This window comes from Podarcis raffonei, chromosome 3, assembly GCF_027172205.1.
Source record: "Podarcis raffonei isolate rPodRaf1 chromosome 3, rPodRaf1.pri, whole genome shotgun sequence".
Taxonomy (NCBI): domain Eukaryota; kingdom Metazoa; phylum Chordata; class Lepidosauria; order Squamata; family Lacertidae; genus Podarcis; species Podarcis raffonei.
This window is the reverse complement of record NC_070604.1, coordinates 98,276,205-98,296,017: the sequence shown is the minus strand read 5'-3', so window position 1 is coordinate 98,296,017 and position 19,813 is coordinate 98,276,205. Positions and strand designations below refer to the sequence as shown.

Sequence of the window (19,813 nt, the reverse complement as noted above, 5' to 3'; positions counted from 1 at the left end):
CCGAGGGGGCGAGGGATGCCCCGAGCCGGTCCTCGGTGGGGCAACCGTCGAGTTTGAGGCGGGGGTGGAGGGAGAGAAAAAGAGGGGAAAAGGAAAATAAACTCTGACAGGCTGCGCGTTAAACCAGGACTGATCGCTTCTCAGTTTGACACAAAGGCCATCAAGCAGCCGCGGGAGTTGGCGCTGACTTTTATGTTGTTTTACAAATAGGATATCTTAAAAAAAAATTTAAAAAATTAAACCATCGGGGGTGGGGGTGGCGAGGGGAGACAAAGGGAGCACCTCGAAGCCGTCGCAAGTTATAAAACCGGCGAGGCGCTCATGGGGTCTCCATTACCTGGAGCCACAAGTCCAGGAAGAACTCGAGAGCCAAAGGTAAGGGAATTTTTATTTCATTTATTTATTTATTTTAAGTGGAGAAGCAGAAGTTGCCCTGAGAAGAACTGGCTGCTTGGAGTTCAAGGACTCGGGCCTGTTTTTCCCACCGCAGTTTTATGGTTATGACAGGCTCTCCAAGAGGCACTAAAAACGGTAGTTTCCTCTTTTCTGCAGAAGATAAGGAGACGGGAGGGGCGCGCGGGAGACGCCTCGATGGAAAGAAAAAAAAGGGCGCCTTGCTTCTCCTTCCGCAACCGAGCGGGTTTTCTCCCCCTCGCCTCCTGACTCTTCTGCCTCACCTAACAGATTAGGAAACAGATGGGAGAGTCGCATCAGATATTCAGGAGTTTTTCTCCAGGGAGAAGGGGAGAGAGAGAGAGATTTGAACAAGTAGATGCAAAGGGCTTTTTGGGGGTGGGGGGAGGTGGGGGGGAGGACACTTTCCGGGTTTCACTCCAGCTGCAACCCCTGCGTCCCAGATCGAGCTTGCTGTGAGAAATCTTGGGGAAAGAGGGGGGTTAGCCCCCTGGATGAAGGGCCGCGAAATGATAGCCTCCCCCCCCCCCGTGGACTACAGCCCAGAAGTCCGCAGTAGGAAGGAAGGAAGGAAGGAAGGAAGGGGGCGTGGACCGTTTCTAAGGGAGAGTTTTTCTTTCTCGCTCACCCCGCCCCCAAATTTCGCTTCCCTCCCGAATTAAGTGCAGGGGACCCCGGGCGATGGGGCCACGACCCAGCCAGTCCTTCTCCCCGAGAGCGTTGCCTTCAAGAACGACTATTGCACCCCCTCTAACCCGGCTCCACAGTTTTCCCAAGCGAGAGATGTATAACAACACAATCTCTCCCTGTTTTCCCCGTCACGCAGTTGCTCTCTGTCATTTTTCCTTCTCTCGTGTTCTTTCCTTGTTTATTTCTTTTTTAAAAAAATGTGTTCTCAGATTTGAGTTTCTGATAAGTTTTGGGGGTGTTGTTATTGTTTTGAATTGTTCCCCCGCTGTTTTCTTTGGGCGCCCGTCTCTTATCCACAGCAGTTTGCTAGTATTTCTGGAGCTGAAATGAGAGAGTGGAAGGGATGGAGAAGGGAATGTTGCACGTGCACGAGAGAGCATATATGCAGAATAAACCCCATGCGCCCTAAAGAAATCCCGGAATTAAAAGTTAGAAAGCGACCAGAAAGAGAGCGCCAAAATCCTCGCACGCTGCGAGCCATTCAAGCAGACTCGGATCTGTGGGCGCGCCAGATTCCTGCGTGTTCTCTCTCTCTGTGTGTTTTAAAAAAAGATTACCTGTGCATCGGCATGGGTTTTTTCCCCGGGTGCCGTAACTAATGCAGATAAGGTTAGGATTTTAAAATTATGTGTTTAAAATATTTTGCACAGATACCTGTCCGAAAGAAAGACAGGGGTGGGATTTTATTTTTCCCCCGCGTATAGGATAAGCAGCGCGCCGTCTTTTCTCAAAGCGGTTTAACTTGCCTGCTCTGATTTTTTTTAAAAAAAATCCCGATAAAGTTAATTTTTTTGCTTTCCTTGTGGTACCAGGTATAGACATACCTTCAGTATTAATAGTAGTAGCAACAACAATAAGGCAACCTTTGGAAGAGGGAGCTGGATGAGTTGAATAAACTATCAAGAAAAGTGTGGTTTGAGTTCGCGGTGGACATACAGATCGTAAATCTGAACTACGATAGGAGTTTTCAAACAAACTCGGTGATCTGATTGTGTTCCAGAGTTATTGGAAAGAGTTAGTGGTCCCCACCCCACCCCACCTTCCAGTACTTAAAGTAGGATTTAATTTAAAGCTCTTGAGTTCATGACCTACACATCATGGATACAGGGAGGCTGGTCCGAACTTTGGGTGAACGCTTTTTGTTGCGTCTGCGCTAAGGAGCCTCTTCACGACCAACAGAAGATTGTATAGCTACAAGATAGGTTAGGAGCAACCGCCAGGTTTACTTCAAGGCTTCAACGCGACTTCCCTTTCCACTTATTTTGTTGAATCACTCCTGGGAGCGGGAGAGAGAGAGAAACATCGATGAACTTCTTTAAATCAGGAGAAAGTGAATTCGTATTGAAGGCTTTGAAGAGGTTTGCAAAAGGGGGAAAAAAGGGAGCGTTGTCCAATTGTTTTAAGTTAGTCACTTGCGCCTTCTGAGTTTTTACGCAGTGCATAGGTTGCTTACACTGGTATTTTGTCTAGATCTAAAGGGCTGTGTGTGTGTGTGTGTGTGTGTGTGTGTGAGAGAGAGAGAGAGAGAGAGAGAGAGAGAGAGAGAGTTAGTTTATATATACCGTGATTAAAACTGACCTTTTTGATGCCCCTACTTCTATAGTTTTAAGAGTCTGTCAAAGACCGAGAACCATTTCCTGGCCATTGACAACCGTGATTGCCTGGAATGGATGGAATGAGGGCACCTTGGCTTCGTTCAGTGCAGCTTATCCAATGCCACCCCCCCTCCCTCTCTCCCCGTGCCTAAGCAATGACACACAGTCCAACCCACCACCAACTAAACCGAAGTACTGGCAGTCGAAGGAAAGCTTTACTTTTAACGATTTCGCCTTGGCTGGTTTTGGCTGTCCACCTACCACAGAGTTGCTCAAAAGGCGACGAAAGCCCCACCAACTTGAAATCTTAACGAGGCTGTAAAGTTTCTTGGGGTGGTGGAGGGTGGGGGGTTGGTATCCTCGCTGCACGTTGACATGCCACCTTTCCGCTACGCGAGCGCGTCTTTACGCGCGCACCTGCTTTCTGTGCGCGGATGGATGGCTTAATTGTAATTAGTCCGCAATCCTGAGCACTCTTACGTGGGAATGCCCTACAACCCTGCGTGGGACTCCGAGGACTAGCGTCGGGTGCGGGGCTACACCGATTGCACTCCCTACACACCCCGGTTATCTCTGCCCACCCGCTATAGAAACGCGCGTGGATATTTCCTCGCACCCACCCCTTCCTTTTGAGTCAGGCGCACCTTTCCACGTTCCTTTCTGCAATGTTGTAACCATACCCAAAACTAAACTGAACAACCAAAGCCAGTTACGTCCAGTAACTGATCTCTGCACCCGGCAAGGCTGAACTCCGCGCCGGGCACAGACGGCTCGTCCGATGCGCCCTCCTCCAAATTTGGGACGAAAGTCTCCTTCCCATCAGCGACGATGGGGGCCAAGGGGTGGAGAAAGGGGACGGCGAGGTGGGGGCAGCAAGTGGGGGAGACCGATCCCATCCTGTTCCTCCTCCTCCTCCCCCAGCACCCCCCCCCCCACGTCTCGCTCTCTTTCCTCCCAAGTTCTCCGCTCGCTATCCCCCTTGAATCCGAAGGAGCCTCCCGATTGGGCGCTGGGCCTGGCGCACGTCACTCAGAGCGTGACGTGTAGTCTTCCTGTTTCCTTCAGCTGTGTCTTAAAGTAAATCTTGTTGTGGTGCGGAGCCCTCAGCTGAGCGAGGCTGCTCTGCTGCCTGCAGAAATAAGAGACAATTACAGGCTGGGAGAGGAGAGCGGCGCAGAAGAGCAGGGTGCTCCTCCTCCCTCCCTCTCTCTGTTCTCCCTCTTGCTTTCTCTCTCTCTCTCTTTCTCTCCTGCACCCTCGCTCATTCTCTCTCTCTCTTTCACACACGCACACTCACGCGCATCTACATACACCCTGGCACGCTCACTCTCACCCTCCCTGGGCCAATTACAATATTCATCAGCGGCAAGATAGCAAGGCTGTGTATTTGTGCGGAGCGTGTGCGCGTTCCCTTCTTGCTCGCTCGCTCGCTCTCCGTCTCTCTCTCTCTCTTTCTCTCCATCTATCTAACCGGCAGGGGGAAAAGAGAGAGAGAGAGAGAGAGAGGAGGGGGGCTCAGTTTCATCGCCTTTGCAACTGAGTAAGTATCTGTCTCCCTTCACTTCTTTTCTCTCTTTTTAAATGGGGGGGGGGGTGGCGGGTAAGAGAGATGGTCTTCTTCGACACTGGCACGGGTTTGCTCCAAATGCTGGATCAAGTTGGGGGCAGGGGGTGTGCGCGGTTATTTACTTATTTATCCTCCTTAGGGGAACCTCCCCCCCAAAAAAACCCTATCATTCTTGCTGATTTCTTCTCCTCGTCCCCCAGTATGAGGTTAATGACGTTAGAGACTAATAAAACCACACTGATAACGGGTTTTTTTTTTTTGCTTTTGCTATGCCCAAAACTCTAAAAGCTTCAGTACAGTCATCGCAATAGTTTGCCCAGTTGGAAAGGATAAGGTTTGATGTTGGAAATGTCTTTTCCCCCTTTCCTGATTGTCTCTCTTCCGTTCTTTCTCCTCTCGACTTTTTTTTATCGATGTTTCGTATAAAGGTTTTTACTTTTTTAAAAAAGGTTGGGAGTGGGGAATGATTCGGCTTTGTATGAGTGTCTTTCCTGAGGCTTCCTTCCTTCCTTCTTCCACCCCCCCCCCATCGCCCCGCCACCCCTTTCTCTCTCTCCAACTCCTGGTCTGGTCTTTCTTCTTTGTCTTGTTTATTAATCGCTGCCTTTCTTTTTGTCTCCTTCGATTTGCTTATCATTTGCATGCCCCTGACTTCTCATATCTCCCACCCCCCACCTGCTGTATTTATAAATACGCGGAGAGAGGATTTGAGCAGGAGGGGTGGGGGAAATGTATGGGTGTTTGAATACTTCTTTTTTGCGGGGGAGGGAGGACTGAGAAGGACGGGCTGGTGGACGGGAAAGGATGAGCTGGAAGGGTGCTTTAAAAAAAAACAAAACCAAAAAACCAGGGGTCAGGTTCTTAGGGCTAGGTTGCAGTCAGACTCACTTTTCCTTGGAGCTCCCGGCTGGGCGTTTTAAGTTAGTTCCGAGGAAATCTATGAAAGGGCTTAATGGGTGGTGGGAAGTTTGATAGGGAGGAGATCCAGAAACGATCAGCGGCACGGTTGCGATCTCCTCCGTGTCTGCTCAAGAGTTCTTGCCTTGCTTGGTTTCTTTTCTCCCTTTCTCTCTCTCGGTGCTGCAAGTTGATCGGCTTGGCTTTGCCCTGCGCGCGTGTGACTTTTCTTTTCGAAAGAACGCTTCATTCTCGAGGAGAATCTCGCCTCTCCGGAGCGCGCTTTCGCTCTTCCTCTCTCCGCTCCCGGCCGGCTTCCTCTAGAGGCGTCGCTCCGCAGCACTTGAGCCGAAGTGCTTCCAAAGTCGCGGGTGGCGGCGGACTGGGGGTTTTTTGGGGGGTGCGCGCGCGCGATTTGGAGAGGTGGGGTGCGGAAGGAGGAGAAATATTTGCCCCCGTAGCGGGACACTTTTCCCTTCCTCGTTTTTTTATTTATTCCTAGCTAGTTGGTGGGATTAGCTTAACTTGGCGCACAAACTCAATATGGCAAAGCTCCTCTACCCCTACCGCACCCCCTTCCCCCCTGCCGTGGTAGCGAAGATCTGGCTGCAAACGGTGCCTGTCGGACGACTGTGCAAGTGTGTGCCTGGGTAGGGGGTGTGCGCGCGCGTGGAGGGGGGTACACGTGTATGTCTGGGTGCTTACGTTTCAGCATGCGCAAATAAAGGGGAAAGAGGCAAAGAGTTGCAAAGAAAAGTGCCCTCCAGCTTGGGAGGCCGTGTCTTAAGAAGAAATAATGCCCGGCAGGTGGAGGGGGCGAGGGGGGTGTCTGGCGATCTGGAGACGGTGGGGTTGGGGGGGGGAGCGAAGGGAGTCCCCAGTTGCAAAGCAGCGACCGAGCAGCAGTTTTGGCTCGCAAGCGGTTGTAACAGCCCCCGGTGGCCTCTTCTAACAAGGGCGGGCTGGCGGCGGCGGGAGAGGCTGCTGGTGCGCTTCTCTTTCTTTGCCTCCGCTTTGGCAAAGCTCTTGAAATTGTCCAAGGGGCGCTTGGCTCCAAGTGCGCATGGGCAGTGCCAGACAGGTGTGTTGTGTCAAGAAAGACAGGTGCAAGTTTCTCTCTCCCTCTCCCCCTCTGTTGAGCCTCAGCACAACGACTGTTGATGAATTTATGGCGCTTTGTTAGAAGATAGGTCTCGCTGAGTAAGGGAGGGCGGGGGGGGGGAGAGACTTGGACCTCTCCTGACACGCTTGGAGGAGCATGGAAGGGGGAAAGTTGGCATTTGTTTTCATGAACTGGCAGGCTGATGCCATGCTTCTCATCTGCCTGGTTACTTGGAGATTTTATGAGATCACTTGATGGTGCTCCCCGTGGAAACAGAAAGGTCTTCAGTTAGGGAAAGTGCTTGTGAACAGTTTGATCCTGCACATGTCTATTCAGGAGTAAATCCCAATGTTTTCAGTGGTAAGTGCGTGTAGGATTGCGGCCTAAGATCAGACATCCTTGATCAGACAGAACCTTTCTAACATATATAGGGAACTTGTAAGTTCCCTAACAACCCATTTCTGGCAATGTTTGCTCAGAAACTAGCCCCACGAAAGTCAGTGAGGCTTACTTGAAAAGCAACTGAAGAACTCCCTTTTAAAGTACGTGGGGCTCACTTCTGAGTGAACACGTTTAAGATCTGGCAGTAGGTCTCAAATCTTGAGGATACCTTTCCCATCTCCATCTGAGGACAGATTAGGTGTCGTTTTGAGTCCAGAGCATGGATAAGGAAGGACTGAGCAGGCTTAGAATTCAAATAAAATAGATGGAAGGTAGTTTGAGTATTGGAAGAAGAATTGTGAACAGGCTATTGGATATTACTTTCTAGTACATCAAGTATGAAATGCCCCATATTTGACTTTTATCATTCCTCCCCTAATCTTCCCACAAATGCATGCCTCTAAAGCTGTAGGTTTGTACCCTGCATTTGAATATACACGTACAAAGGATGGAAGTCTGTATGCATCCATATGAGAGCCTGTAATTTCTTCCAAGTTAATGTTGTCTGCTAGGTTAGCGGAGGGCCATGTGGAATGAACTGTTAGATTAAAAATGGAGCATGTTGTTTGGTTCTTGTTTCCATTGCCTTGACAGGTCTTACCACTTTTGAAATGGATCTAGTTGCATTTGTATGTGTCTTTGATTATCATTTCTTTTGCTTAATCTGCTATCATGTATTTCATAGGTTACAACCCTGCAAGGCCCTTGTCATTATCCATTTCACCTGCTTTTCCTTCCAAAGCTCATCTCTGGCAAATAAAAAAGTTGCCATTTGAGTCCCACTATTGAAGGACTTGAACTTTTTAAAATGTTGCTCGTAAGCCCATGTGCTTCACAGATTGCTGACAATGGAGATTGCAGACCACACATTCAAAGCAATGATCTAATACAAAACTTTGAACTGCAGTTCAAAATTGAAAGAAGGCCTCTCTGTCACCATTGGGGATTTATTTTAATGATCAGCTTAAAATTAAATTTGGTATATTTCAGATGGTTGGATGTTGCTATTGGTGCTTTTTTTTGCAGCACACTTTCCAAGTGCACGAAAGTGTCAGGTGATGGATAACTTAATTGTGCTCCGTTACAAAAGGCTTGAGTGATTTTTCTGAGTATGTTTGGTGGGTGATTTGAGTCAGTGTTCTGATTGGAGGTTCTATACCTTGATATAACTGAGAAAATCTGGGGGGAAACTACGGTAGGAATAAATGTGCAAGTTTTGATTTCGCTGGAGTGCTATTTTTTTCTAGTGATTCTTTGAAGCACTGGCTTGTATGGAGAATATGCTGGCATGGCTTTGGCTTTTGTATATTGCTTACCCAAATAGTTTATTCATAGGGAATAACCTTTAGATGCATTCGTATAGGATGGCTCCCTCCCCCCTCAAAAAAGATTTCTAACGCCAACAAAGCAATAAGATAGCAACTCCTTTTCATCACCAGGACACTTTGTACTTTCTATATTATGTAGGAGTGAAAATGCTAAGCACCTCACAGCAGCTTCTTAATACCTTGCCAGATTGGTCCCCAGTTTTCCTTCCTTCCTTTAACTAAAGATGGGTCCTTAATTTGGTCCTTAATTATTATTTTTTTAACATAATGCCTTAATTTAAATGAAGCAGAAAAGAAGTAATTGATGCTAGAAATAACCATTACTTCTACTCCTAAATTCCTTCACAACATTTTAAAAAGATGGAGTATTTGACAGGAATGTGTCATCTATCTTACAAGTACTGAAAACATTGCCATTGGAAAAATGTCAATGTTGTATATCTCCCTCCGCCTTTTGTACTTCTCAGAAGTACAGTAAGGTGACTTAAAGTGGATCTGTACATTATAATGTTCTGTCGACATTTAACAACTTGCGTGTACCGCTGTCATTGTCTTATGCTCCTTAAACTATTATACCTAAACCCAGTGCAGTAAGGACACTTTCATTATCACATATTTCCCCCTTCAAAACATTTTTTAGTTACATATGGAATATAATATTTATGGACCGTGGAAGAGAGACAATAACTGAGTTCTGTAAAAAGAACAGAAAATACAGTTTCGAACTTTACAGAATGATTTTTTTCCCTTTCAAATTTCTCATTCTCCAGTCTTCACCATCGGCAGCTTTGATTGAGAAATTGCACCAGATAATTCTGCGCTTCTTAAAGCAATTGATTTCTTTTACCAAAGTAAAAATGTTATTCAACTTTTCGCTGTACCTGCTATTTAAATCATTCCCTTTCCCCCAAATAACCCACTTTAGCCATTTGGGAAAGCAGTTTAGTCTACACTATCTAAGACGATTACTTTGCAGGCAAGTCCATCGACGTTTGTATTTGAGCCGTTCTAAACATTTCTGGATTGCACATCTAAGCAAGCTAATGTTTAGGGCTAAGGACTGGGATGCCTTAAGGTTGTATAGTTGACATGGTTTTGGGAAAAAATTGTGTCGCACCTTGTGGGCACCTAATCATCTCAAGGGGGGGTTTGTAAACTAAACGCCATGTATTTGCTACACTACGCATAATTTCTCAGTATAGCATATCTGAGTGTTTGAGATGATGGTGAAGTGCAGGAGAGGACAGATTATAGATCAGCAAGGTGTGAGCTGCAGCATGGGACCTCGCTAGAAGAGAACTAAGTCCGGTTTATGATACAGGCCATGGAATTGAGAAAAGGCGCTCTTTGCTTTCCATCTGCGAAAAACAGAGCTCACAATCAAGCCCTACATAATTTGAAGGTTCAGATAACAGAAGCCACACCAGGTCACCGGGTGAAGGGTCACTTGTAATGTATATTGAATTCAAAGTATCGTACTGAGCAACAGCATTTGTGTACATCGCAATCAAATTTAGGATTTCACTGATTTCTAGAAGTCTAGAATTGATCATGTATTCCAGAACAGAAATCTGTGAAAATCAAAGCAGTTTCCTTCCTCCCCTTAAAAATGAGAAAGGAGTACAGTCTATAAGTTGACCATCAGTTTGTCCTTCCATATATATATATATATATATATATATATGCATGCGCGTCTTAATAGGAAAGACTTCATCATATCAAATGTGTGCGCTCTTGCTGACTCAGAATCTCACATTCTGCTGTATGCGGTATTCTGTTTCTCTCAGGATGTCAATTCACGTTGGCAATTTTTTTTTGAAACTAAGAGGTTGAGCCACTGGCATTCTTTGGCTGCAGGAAAACGCATTTCTCGTCATTTGGGCTGAAAGTTCAAAGCCGGAAATTCTGCTGTCTAAAAGCAGTTGTAGTAAGAGATGGCATCAGCTCAGAGGGTCAATGGGAGCAGAGGGTAGAGCCCCAGGGAGAGTGGAGGGGGGCTTTGAGGAGAGGACTAATTGTGTCATTCATGAGCAGTCGCTCCTCAGGCTTGCTGTCTATTGAGCCAATGTGGTCTTCCCTCCTGGTGGCAGAACTGTAGGACAGAGCACTAGTCAGTATGCATACAGGAGACGAAAATGGATAGTGGATTCGTGACAGTGACCTTATGATAGCATTTCCTCGGTCAGTGCCATACACATGCACCAGGCCTGTCTGTCTGCCGGCCTCTCTCTCTCACACAAATTATCATAGGATGCTGCAGTATACCAATTCAGACCATCAATTCATGGTCTGAATTATCTCCACACGCTAGTAATGGCTGCCCAGGGTTTCAGGCAAGGTTCCTTCTCAGCGCTACCTGGAAATGCCAGGGATAAAACCTGGAACCTTTGGCATGCAAAATGTGTCTTCTGCCACCATGGAACCATGGCTCTTCCCCTTGTCCTTAGCTTCTTTCCCTTCTCACCGCACTGCAGCCAAGGAAAGCTGTTTTTTTCAAAAGGCATATATGTGGAACCCTGTGGTTGGGTTTGTGGGTCAGTAGGAATGGACGGGAATAAAAATATACAAAGTAAAGAAAGACAGAAACCCTCAAATGGCTGCCAATTGGTTTGATTTCAGAGTCAAATGCCATTGCCTTCTTTACAGGCAAAGGTAACGACTCTCCCCCTCCTGTTGCTGCTACCTTAAGTGAAAACACTTGCAGCAACGTTGCAAATGCTCAGCCCCATTTTACACCTCATAGTATATTTCCTATAGCGAAACCTCTCTTTCATTACAGTGAAGCTCATGTTGATGAAACACTTGGAGGGTAGTCAGCAGCAGCCAGGCATTTTGTATCTGGTGATGCAAATGAGCTGCGGATCCAGTCCCTTCAAAGGACTATTTCAGCGCTGCACATTTTTGCCCTTTACCTTCATGGAAGTGGTCATTCAGTTATACTTAACCTAAGGAGCAAAGGAGGTGTTGAGCTATTCAGCTGAATTCCTGCCCGCCCGCCCCCATTAGAATAAACGGAATAGTGAATAAATGAGAGAGAGAGAAATAACACTTGCCAACTCCACAAAAGATTTGACTCTGCTCCATGGTCACACGAAGTAAGCCGAATAATAAGACCATTGCCACCTATTATTCCCTGACTTATACGAATTCACAGCGAACTTCCTACATAGAAATAATAACTCTATGTAAACAAGCCTCCTGATTGATACCTGAACTTCTGATTATCCCAAGCTAAGCTTTGCTTCTTAGGCCTTCAGATAAATCCAGTTCTACCATGCCATCAAATATTAATTTATTTTCTCTCACTGGAGAGAGAGAGAAAAGAAAAAGAGAGACTACTTTTTACTTTTGTTGTGTATAAAATGATTGTGGAAAAATAGACTTATTGGTTCACATTCATCCAGCTATGCCAGGTCAATTGTTTATTTAGTTATTATTATTATTTTTACAGTATTCTGCATCCCTTGTATGTGTATGTTTAAGAAGAAATTTTGACTAAAATACTAACAATTGTGATTGATTCTAGCTTCACAATTTATCTGAAAGAGAGTCTATATACTATTATGCTCTTTTGGGTGCAAAATGCAAGGAATGCAGATGAGCATCCTGCAGTTCGTGTGAAAGCAAAAATCTTTTAAAGAGTTATTTTAGTAGGTGCAGAATATTTGGGTTGGGGGCTCAGCCTTCAGATGATTAAAAACAAGAGCCATGGTTTTCATTCTTTCAAAAAGATTTTTCATTTTGCTGCTGCTGCTGCTGCTGCTGCACTTACAAGCACTGGCTACACACTTGATTGTACAGATTATTTCATGCTGAAATTATGCTTATTTGCATGGGTAGTCATTCTTTAAAAACTAGCCACAGATGCAGTCCTAGGGAGCACGTAGATGTTTTTACAGGTGAACCGAAACAGATGGGAGCAGCTCCAAAAAGTCTGCGTGCTGCCTTTGGCAAGAGACCCTGTTATTGTGAAGATTGTGCTCTGTTAAGCAAACGTGAACTTTAATATTAGATAAACACAGTATGGGGGGTGGGGGGTGGGAATTAATTTTAACTTGGTATAGCTTTCAACATGAAGGCACCGGAAGAAGTCTGTAATGCCTCACGTGCAATGTGAGTTTAGCATCACTAGTTAATAAGTCAAGAGACTTATATATATATATATAATGCAAGGAAATGTGTTATCTGTCTCCTTTTTTATTCTGTATTCCTAGGAAACAATGGTGGTTCCTATAAAAGAGAAGATATCTTCCTTTCTCACGCTGTTGATTGATGTTGTTTTCTTTCATGTCTCTATATTTTTCTTTCAGTCTTCCTCTCTCTCTGTGTGTGTTACAGGAAATAAGGTTCTGTGTATGCAAAATGTTGTATGTAAGAATGATTTCACTAGGCACCTGAGATATTATCTTTGGAAGCTGTTCTAAGGGACAGTGTCACAGTGCTGAAAATGCCCTGTTTCTGCTTATGCAAACACCTTGGTGCCATGTATCATAGTTTATGAAATGTGAAAATACTCCAGTCGTCAAGGGTGACAGGTTCTTTCCCCCTCCCCATTTAGAACAACACATTGGGGTGTTTTAAAAAATGACACAATTTCGGTAACTTGTATAGACTAGGAAATATAGCAACCATTTTCTTTATATTAGTAATAGATCTTTTTTTTTTTAAAAAAAAGAGCATTAAAAGCAAAATGTATTTCTCCCCTAAATTGTAGTTCCTATAACCATTTCTGAAATTTTGTGCAACCCAATCGCTGTTTACATGCATCAAAATCCTCGTAAAAAAAAATTCCAGTTTTTTCTTCAGCCTGAAAACTGCTTTCACCTTCTTGCAATGAAATTGATTTTCCTTTAGTTCAAATTTGATATGGCTGTCTTGTTTAACAATAAGACCTACTTTCATCTTCTTTTGTAACATGTATCTCAATACCCTAAATTTAATCAATTGGTTGTCAGAGCCTGTGTTCTTCTAATCTACTGTTTCTTCTGAAGATAAACAGTATCATTTTAGGCATTTGTGCAAGGGAATCCTATATTACTGGTGCTTAAGCAATACCCCCCCCCATCCCTCTCTTTCTCTCTCTCTCTTTTAAAAAAATCTTAATCCATCTTAAACCAGTGGAGCAGAAATATTTAAAATGTTTCATTTCAAGCAGAGTGCATAATAAATTGCAATAATTGTAATGTGCCATAAATCCCAGAGCCTATGCATTTTGCATTTGATTCAGGATTGAGGTCAGGAAATTTGGAGAAATTTAAAGAAAATGATTCATCAGTCCTTTTGTTCTGTTGGCCAGGGTCCCAGGATTCTTGAGCTGTGCCCAGCTGACAAGCTTTTGAAGATGGCACAATAACAGTCCAGTGATGCCTGACCATGACAGCACAGCCCTCTTAAGCAGGCAAACCAAGAGAAGAAGAGTTGACATTGGAGTGAAAAGGACGGTAGGGACAGCATCTGCATTTTTTGCAAAGGCGAGAGCGTCGTTTTTTAGTGCCATGAATCCCCAAGGTTCAGAGCAGGATGTTGAGTATTCAGTGGTGCAGCATGCAGATGGGGAGAAGTCAAATGTGCTCCGCAAGCTGCTGAAGAGGGCGAACTCCTATGAAGATGCCATGATGCCTTTTCCAGGAGCAACCATAATTTCCCAGCTGTTGAAAAATAACATGAACAAAAATGGTGGCACGGAGCCCAGTTTTCAAGCCAGTGGTCTCTCCAGCACAGGCTCAGAAGTGCATCAGGAGGATGTGTGCAGCAACTCTTCAAGAGACAGCCCCCAAGAGTGTCTTTCCCCTTTTGGCAGGCCTACCATGAGCCAGTTTGATATGGATCGGTTATGCGACGAGCACCTGAGAGCTAAGCGTGCCCGGGTTGAGAATATCATTCGGGGGATGAGCCATTCCCCCAGCGTGGCATTACGGGGCAATGAAAATGAAAGAGAGATGGCTCCGCAGTCTGTGAGTCCCCGGGAAAGTTACCGGGAGAATAAACGCAAGCAAAAGCTGCCTCAGCAGCAGCAGCAGAGCTTCCAGCAGCTGGTTTCGGCTCGGAAAGAACAGAAGCGAGAGGAGCGCAGACAGCTGAAACAGCAGCTGGAGGACATGCAGAAACAGCTGCGCCAGCTGCAGGAGAAGTTCTACCAAATCTACGACAGCACAGATTCGGAAAACGACGAAGACGCCGGCAATCTGTCCGAAGACAGCCTGCGCTCGGAAATGCTGGACGCCCGGGCCAGAGATTCGGTGGGCAGGTCAGATCATGAGATGTGCGAGCTGGACCCGGGGCAATTCATCGACCGCGCCCGAGCCCTGATCAGGGAGCAAGAGATAGCAGACAACAAGCCCAGAAAGGAAGGCCCCAAAGAGAAAGAGCACGGGCACCACTCTTTCCACCCAGAAGGCAAGCACCTTGCCGAGACCCTCAAGCAGGAGCTGAACACTGCCATGTCTCAGGTGGTGGACACTGTGGTCAAGGTTTTCTCATCCAAGCCCGCCCGCCAACTTCCTCAGGTCTTCCCGCCTCTCCAGATCCCCCAGGCCAGATTTGCTGTGAATGGGGAGAACCACAACTTCCACACAGCCAACCAGCGCCTCCAGTGCTTTGGTGATGTCATCATTCCAAACCCGCTAGACACCTTTGGCAATGTGCCGCTGCCTAATTCCACAGACCAAACGGAAGCGCTGCCCCTAGTTGTCCGCAAGAATTCATCGGACCAGTCGGCCTCTGCCCCTCCTCCCGGCAGCCACCACCCGGCTCTCCATCAATCTCCACTGGCGGCTACCGCAGGCTTCACTTCCTCCTCTTTCCGCCACCCCTTTCCGCTACCCCTTATGGCCTACCCATTTCAGAATCCCTTAGGCGCTCCTTCGGCCTCCTTTCCAGGGAAAGACAGAGCTTCCCCAGAATCTTTAGATTTAACAAGGGAGACCACAAGTCTGAGGACCAAGATGTCATCGCACCACATGAACCACCACCCTTGCTCACCAGCACACCCTCCCAGCACCGCTGAAAGCCTCTCTATATCTCTCATCAAGTCCGAGTGTGGTGACCTACAAGATATTTCCGAAATCTCACCTTACTCGGGGAGTGCGATATCCTTTACGACGCAAAGCCCACATTTTGCATGATGGGGTTTCTTTCGTTTGGTGGTAAGGGGTTAACTGATGGGCGGGGACAAGGGAAATGACATATGCATAAGGCCCTCTTGTCCTAAATTTCTCACAAAGTGGTGAAAAGGTAAACTATGCTTGTTCCGTTGTGGATCCAATCTGCGCAGTTCCTCACTGGCACAGTTTTAGGAGATAATTTTAATTCAGGTGTGGGGAACCTCCAGATGGTACTGAACTACGACTCCCATCAGCCTTAGCATGCCCGGTCAGGGATGATGGGAATTGTAGCTCAGGAGAATCTGGAGTCTCAAAGGTTCCCCATGCCTGGTTTAAATGGGTTGTCTTCTAATGTTTATCCATTAATCCTGATATAGAGAATGATAGATTTATGGATGTGAACATCTTGGTGATGTATATTGGGGGGAAAACCTCATTATAACTATAACTGAAGCCATAAAAAAGACCCAAGTTTGGAAGAGAGAGGGCAAGTAGCCCCACTTCACATTCTTCAATTCCTGACCTGTCAAACTGTACACATAATATCTGAGGCAGATCAGAGGCAGCTTAAAAAAAAATATGCAATTTTGTAGGCACTCCCAACCACAGCATTTCGGGCCTAAATTTGACATCTGCATAAGGGAACAAATGCAGGTGGCAGGTGGGGAGGGAGTCGCATTATTAGCTCATGACGAAGCAGAGCATCTACTTGGCTGTGATGTTCAAGGCAGCTTCATTGCTGTCTTTCCCCAACCTGACAAAACTCAGAAGGCAGCAACTGGCTTTTATCACTTTCCTGGGTAGAAGTTTCCCCTCGCGTGAATTCAACTGCTGTCAAAGGGAGGCAAGTTTTCCTGCTGAATAAGCCCAAGCTTTTGGTACCCATGTCAGCTGCCTGTTTGAATTGTCCAGCAGTGTGGAGCTTTTATTTGCGAGTGGTTCTATAGATATCTAAGTAACCCCTGCGCTAGTTAAAAGTCGTCACCAAAGGCAGTGATGAACTGGTAGGGAATTTTCCATAAGACCTGCTACTGTATTGTCCTGTTACCTTACTATTATTTTATCTTAAAATTCAATAAATAAATAATTAAACAATAGCCACCACCTTACAATATAGTTCTGGAAGGGTTTTTCCCCCAGTTCCCTTCCTTTCCTATGCCTGTATCAAAATATCCTAGCTGCACTGACAGGGATGTTCCTTCTCAAACTATTTCCAAAGCTCCAGTGTTCACTAGCAGACAAATAACGTCGCTTATGTGTTTATTTTATTGGCTGGAGTTCTGCAGGCATAGATATGTCATTCCACCCTATACATACTTAGCTGGGAGCTGGCCCCATCCAACACAACAAACCTTTCTTCTGAGCAGTAATGTGTAGGATTGCGCTGAGAGGGATGGAGTTTCTTTTCCTGATAAAACTTCCACATTAAAGCCGAAACGATATTTCCCAATTTCGGGAGGGGAAAAAACCTGGGGAAAATTTCAAATTTGGATGCCAAAACGAGAAAGAAAGAAACAGAAAGGAATTGACTTGTGATATTCAAAACCAGAAGGCTTCTGAGAATCTGATGTGGGGTGGGGGAAATAATTTCCGATCAAATCCAAACATCTTATTTTCTTAAGCAATCCTAGTGAGTCTGCATGTGAACAGTGCCTTTGCTGCATCTCTCCCAAAGGACAAGTGATGCATTTGTAGATCTCCTAACTTATTTTCTCAAGTGGGTAAACAAAGCAAGCACAAAAGAAGATAAAGATATACAGGTACTGCTGTATTTAAGCTAAATCAAGTCCTTCCCCACCCCCCCTTCCTTCTGATCGGAGTCCCGTTCTCGGCTCTTGTGCAGCTGCCGGGTATGCATGGTTAACCTCTGCTCAGCCATACACAGAAATCTTTTGTCCTAACATACAAAAAGCAAATCATTTGGCAAAGCTTGAGAGTATAATTAGATATAAGACTTCAGCTGGATTAATCTTTTAGGGCATGTCTTCTTCTTTTCCTCCATCCTTAAAAGAAAAAAGAAAAGAATCCTCCACAATTTTGAAGCCTTAAATAATATTTAGTTGAGGGGAATGACACTGTTTTCTCTCTTTCCTTTTTAATCTAAGAAAGATGATTATATTTTCATAATGGCTTTCAGTCACTGGCCTACCAATCCTATGCACTTAGAAGGAAGATATTTCGAGTTCACTGGAATTTGCTTTCCAGGAACTATGCTAGGATTGTGACTCTAGTTCTATTTAGTTTTTTTATAAAATTGCCCAGTCCCTACCATCAAATGTCTACCTCAGGGTATATAGGGATGTCTTCAGATAAACTGAAATGGGCCATTTTATTGAAGGCCACATAAAATCTGCCCTGTCTTCAACAGAGGACTTGAAATAAAGGATAAACTGATCATCTGAAATTAGATAGTCCATTGCAGAATATGGCTGACCTAAGTAGGCTTAGCTTCACCTACTTGGAAAGGAAGCTATTGTAAATGGATAACTGTCTTCACCCTTGTGCAATAATAGCAGCACTGGTACAGTTACTGTCAACTGCCCAAGATGGTGGTGGGATCTGCTGAAAGTCTATACATGTTTTTCTTAAATATACACAAGGTTTTTTTTATATAATTATTATTGCAGAATCATTTGCTTCAGCCAGAATAATTCTGAACGTATTTTGCTTCCAAATTGGTTTAAGCGAAAGTTTTAATGGTCATGGAGAAAATGCTTTTTAAAATGTTTTGTTCTAGGCAATTGATAGAAGGGATTGAGATCCTGTCTCTACAAACCCTTTCACAAGCCCCACTCACTTAATGTTTCTTCAGCATTGTAGGATTTGGTCTGTGGAAGCTTTCGGCATTAGTTCACTGGCTAAGACTGAACTTTGGATGGCAGTTAAGTGTCTTTGAATGTTACCCTTGGGTAGAGGGGTATGAAGATTGAGCTGGGCTTATTCTGCATTAAGCCTCAAGGGATATGAAGAGAACTGGACTGGGAGACTGAATCAGTTTCTGATGTTAATTGTGGAGACGGAATAGGAATGTTTAGAATGGCCTTGCCCAACCTGGTCGTTGAGTGAACTGTGTATAGCCCATGCACTGTTCACACAACACGTTTCCCTGCATTGCTAGTCATAGGGACCCATTCATGGAAGTCATTCCGCTCTGGGAATCAGCCATGCTAAAGGGAAAGAGCCATTGTAGGGAAGGAAGGGAACAGAACCTGAGTGGAAAGAGGGGCTTAGTGGAAAAGAAACCCAGAACACGAGGAGTGATGGATTCGGTTCCAACCTCTTTCTCCTGGCTGTTGTAAAATTGCAAAGTGTAGATCATAAGCAAGCATAGCAGGAGCCCATGAAGCAGGTGTCAAAAATAAGAAACAAAATCAAAACTGTGAAAATATAGCTAAAATGGGTGGGAGGCTCAGGCCCTTGGGCCAACTGTGGCCCTCCAGTCATCTCTGTTCGGCCCTTGGAAAAAAAACCAGGCCACACCCACAACCAGGCTGTTCCACATCTCCTTAAGTGCTTTTGCTTGGCTGGGATGTGTTGAACTGTGAGAATGTCTCTGGCTTGCCTGGATGGAGAAGTGTGTGAGGAAAACCCACCTTCTCTGCTGTGGACATACCCCGCTCCTGCCATGCCCATGGCAGCAGTGGTGTGTGCCCATGACAGAGGAGGCAGGGACATGGTTGCTGTGGGGTTATGACAGTGGTGTGAGTGGTGCACCCCTCAGGCCCAGGTCTGCCGCCTGAGGTGGCTGCGCCACATCACCCCATGGGCCCTGCATGTGAGAATGTAGAAATCTCTGTCTTTTGGATAGACTGCTGTACAAGGTAAGAGCTGTGTCCTTTGCCATGCCTGCTTTTCTTTCTGGAAGGAAAGTTTCCCACCCATGGTCTAAAATATAGCATTCTGCGACTCTGCCTTGATGCAGTTCTGCTCATAGTTACTGAGGGTATCTCTTTAATTTACTACTACCAGTTGCTTTCAGTGGGACTCTCCTGAAATATGTAGCCCCTTAATTGATTTCTTCATATTTCTGAAGCTACTGTTGCATGTGATTTTTGTTTGGTTTTAATCTTTCCTCCTTTCCTATTATCATCATCATCATTATTATTATTATTATTATTATTATTATTATTTTATCATTCCTACATTTGTATAGTGCTTTCAAGCATTCAGATCACTTCACATGTATTTTCTAGTTGCAGTCCTCACAACAGCCCTGTGAATTAAGCCAGTATTATTGTTCCCAAACCCGTAAAATGGGGGATGAGGCAGAGACTTGCCTAAACCCAACTATCAAGATCACAGGCAAATGCAAACTGAGATCTTTCTGATTCATAGCTTCTCTTATCCACTGTGCTCCGGACAGTCTTGACTAGGTTCTTTGTCCTTCTCACATTTTCATAGCTTGGAACTTTTGGAGAAATTGAGATCTTCAGACCCCCTTCCGCATGTCACTGTTACAGCTCGGGGAGTTAATTTGTGAAATCAGATTTTAACTGGGGATTATCCTTTTCTCCATTGATTGCATCTTTTTTTAGACATCACAGAAAAACGTCCCATTCACATGATACATCTGGGGATATATCAGATTTGAATCTCTGAAGAGAGTCTGCATGCAGGCAAGTTGTCCAAGCATAAGCTCTGGCCATACGTTAAATTCTGTTTCCTCCACCCCACCC

The 19,813-nt window shown here is 45.2% G+C and overlaps 1 protein-coding gene across 5 annotated transcripts in view; it reads left to right on the top strand.

The window, feature by feature from the left end:
* The first annotated feature begins 282 nt into the window (after positions 1-282).
* Positions 283-19,813, top strand: part of PROX1 (prospero homeobox 1) — an 83,294-nt gene continuing 63,763 nt past the window's right edge. For 2 of the 5 annotated variants that reach the window (XM_053383198.1, XM_053383195.1), the window contains exons 1-2: positions 3,801-4,239; positions 13,331-15,124. In XM_053383198.1, coding sequence (XP_053239173.1) covers positions 13,398-15,124 — 1,727 coding nt within the window. In that variant the 5' untranslated portion in view covers positions 3,801-4,239; positions 13,331-13,397. Of the gene's footprint in view, positions 376-3,800; positions 4,240-13,330; positions 15,125-19,813 lie in introns of those variants that run through there. The other 3 variants (XM_053383196.1, XM_053383197.1, XM_053383200.1) reach the window with 3 other exon arrangements.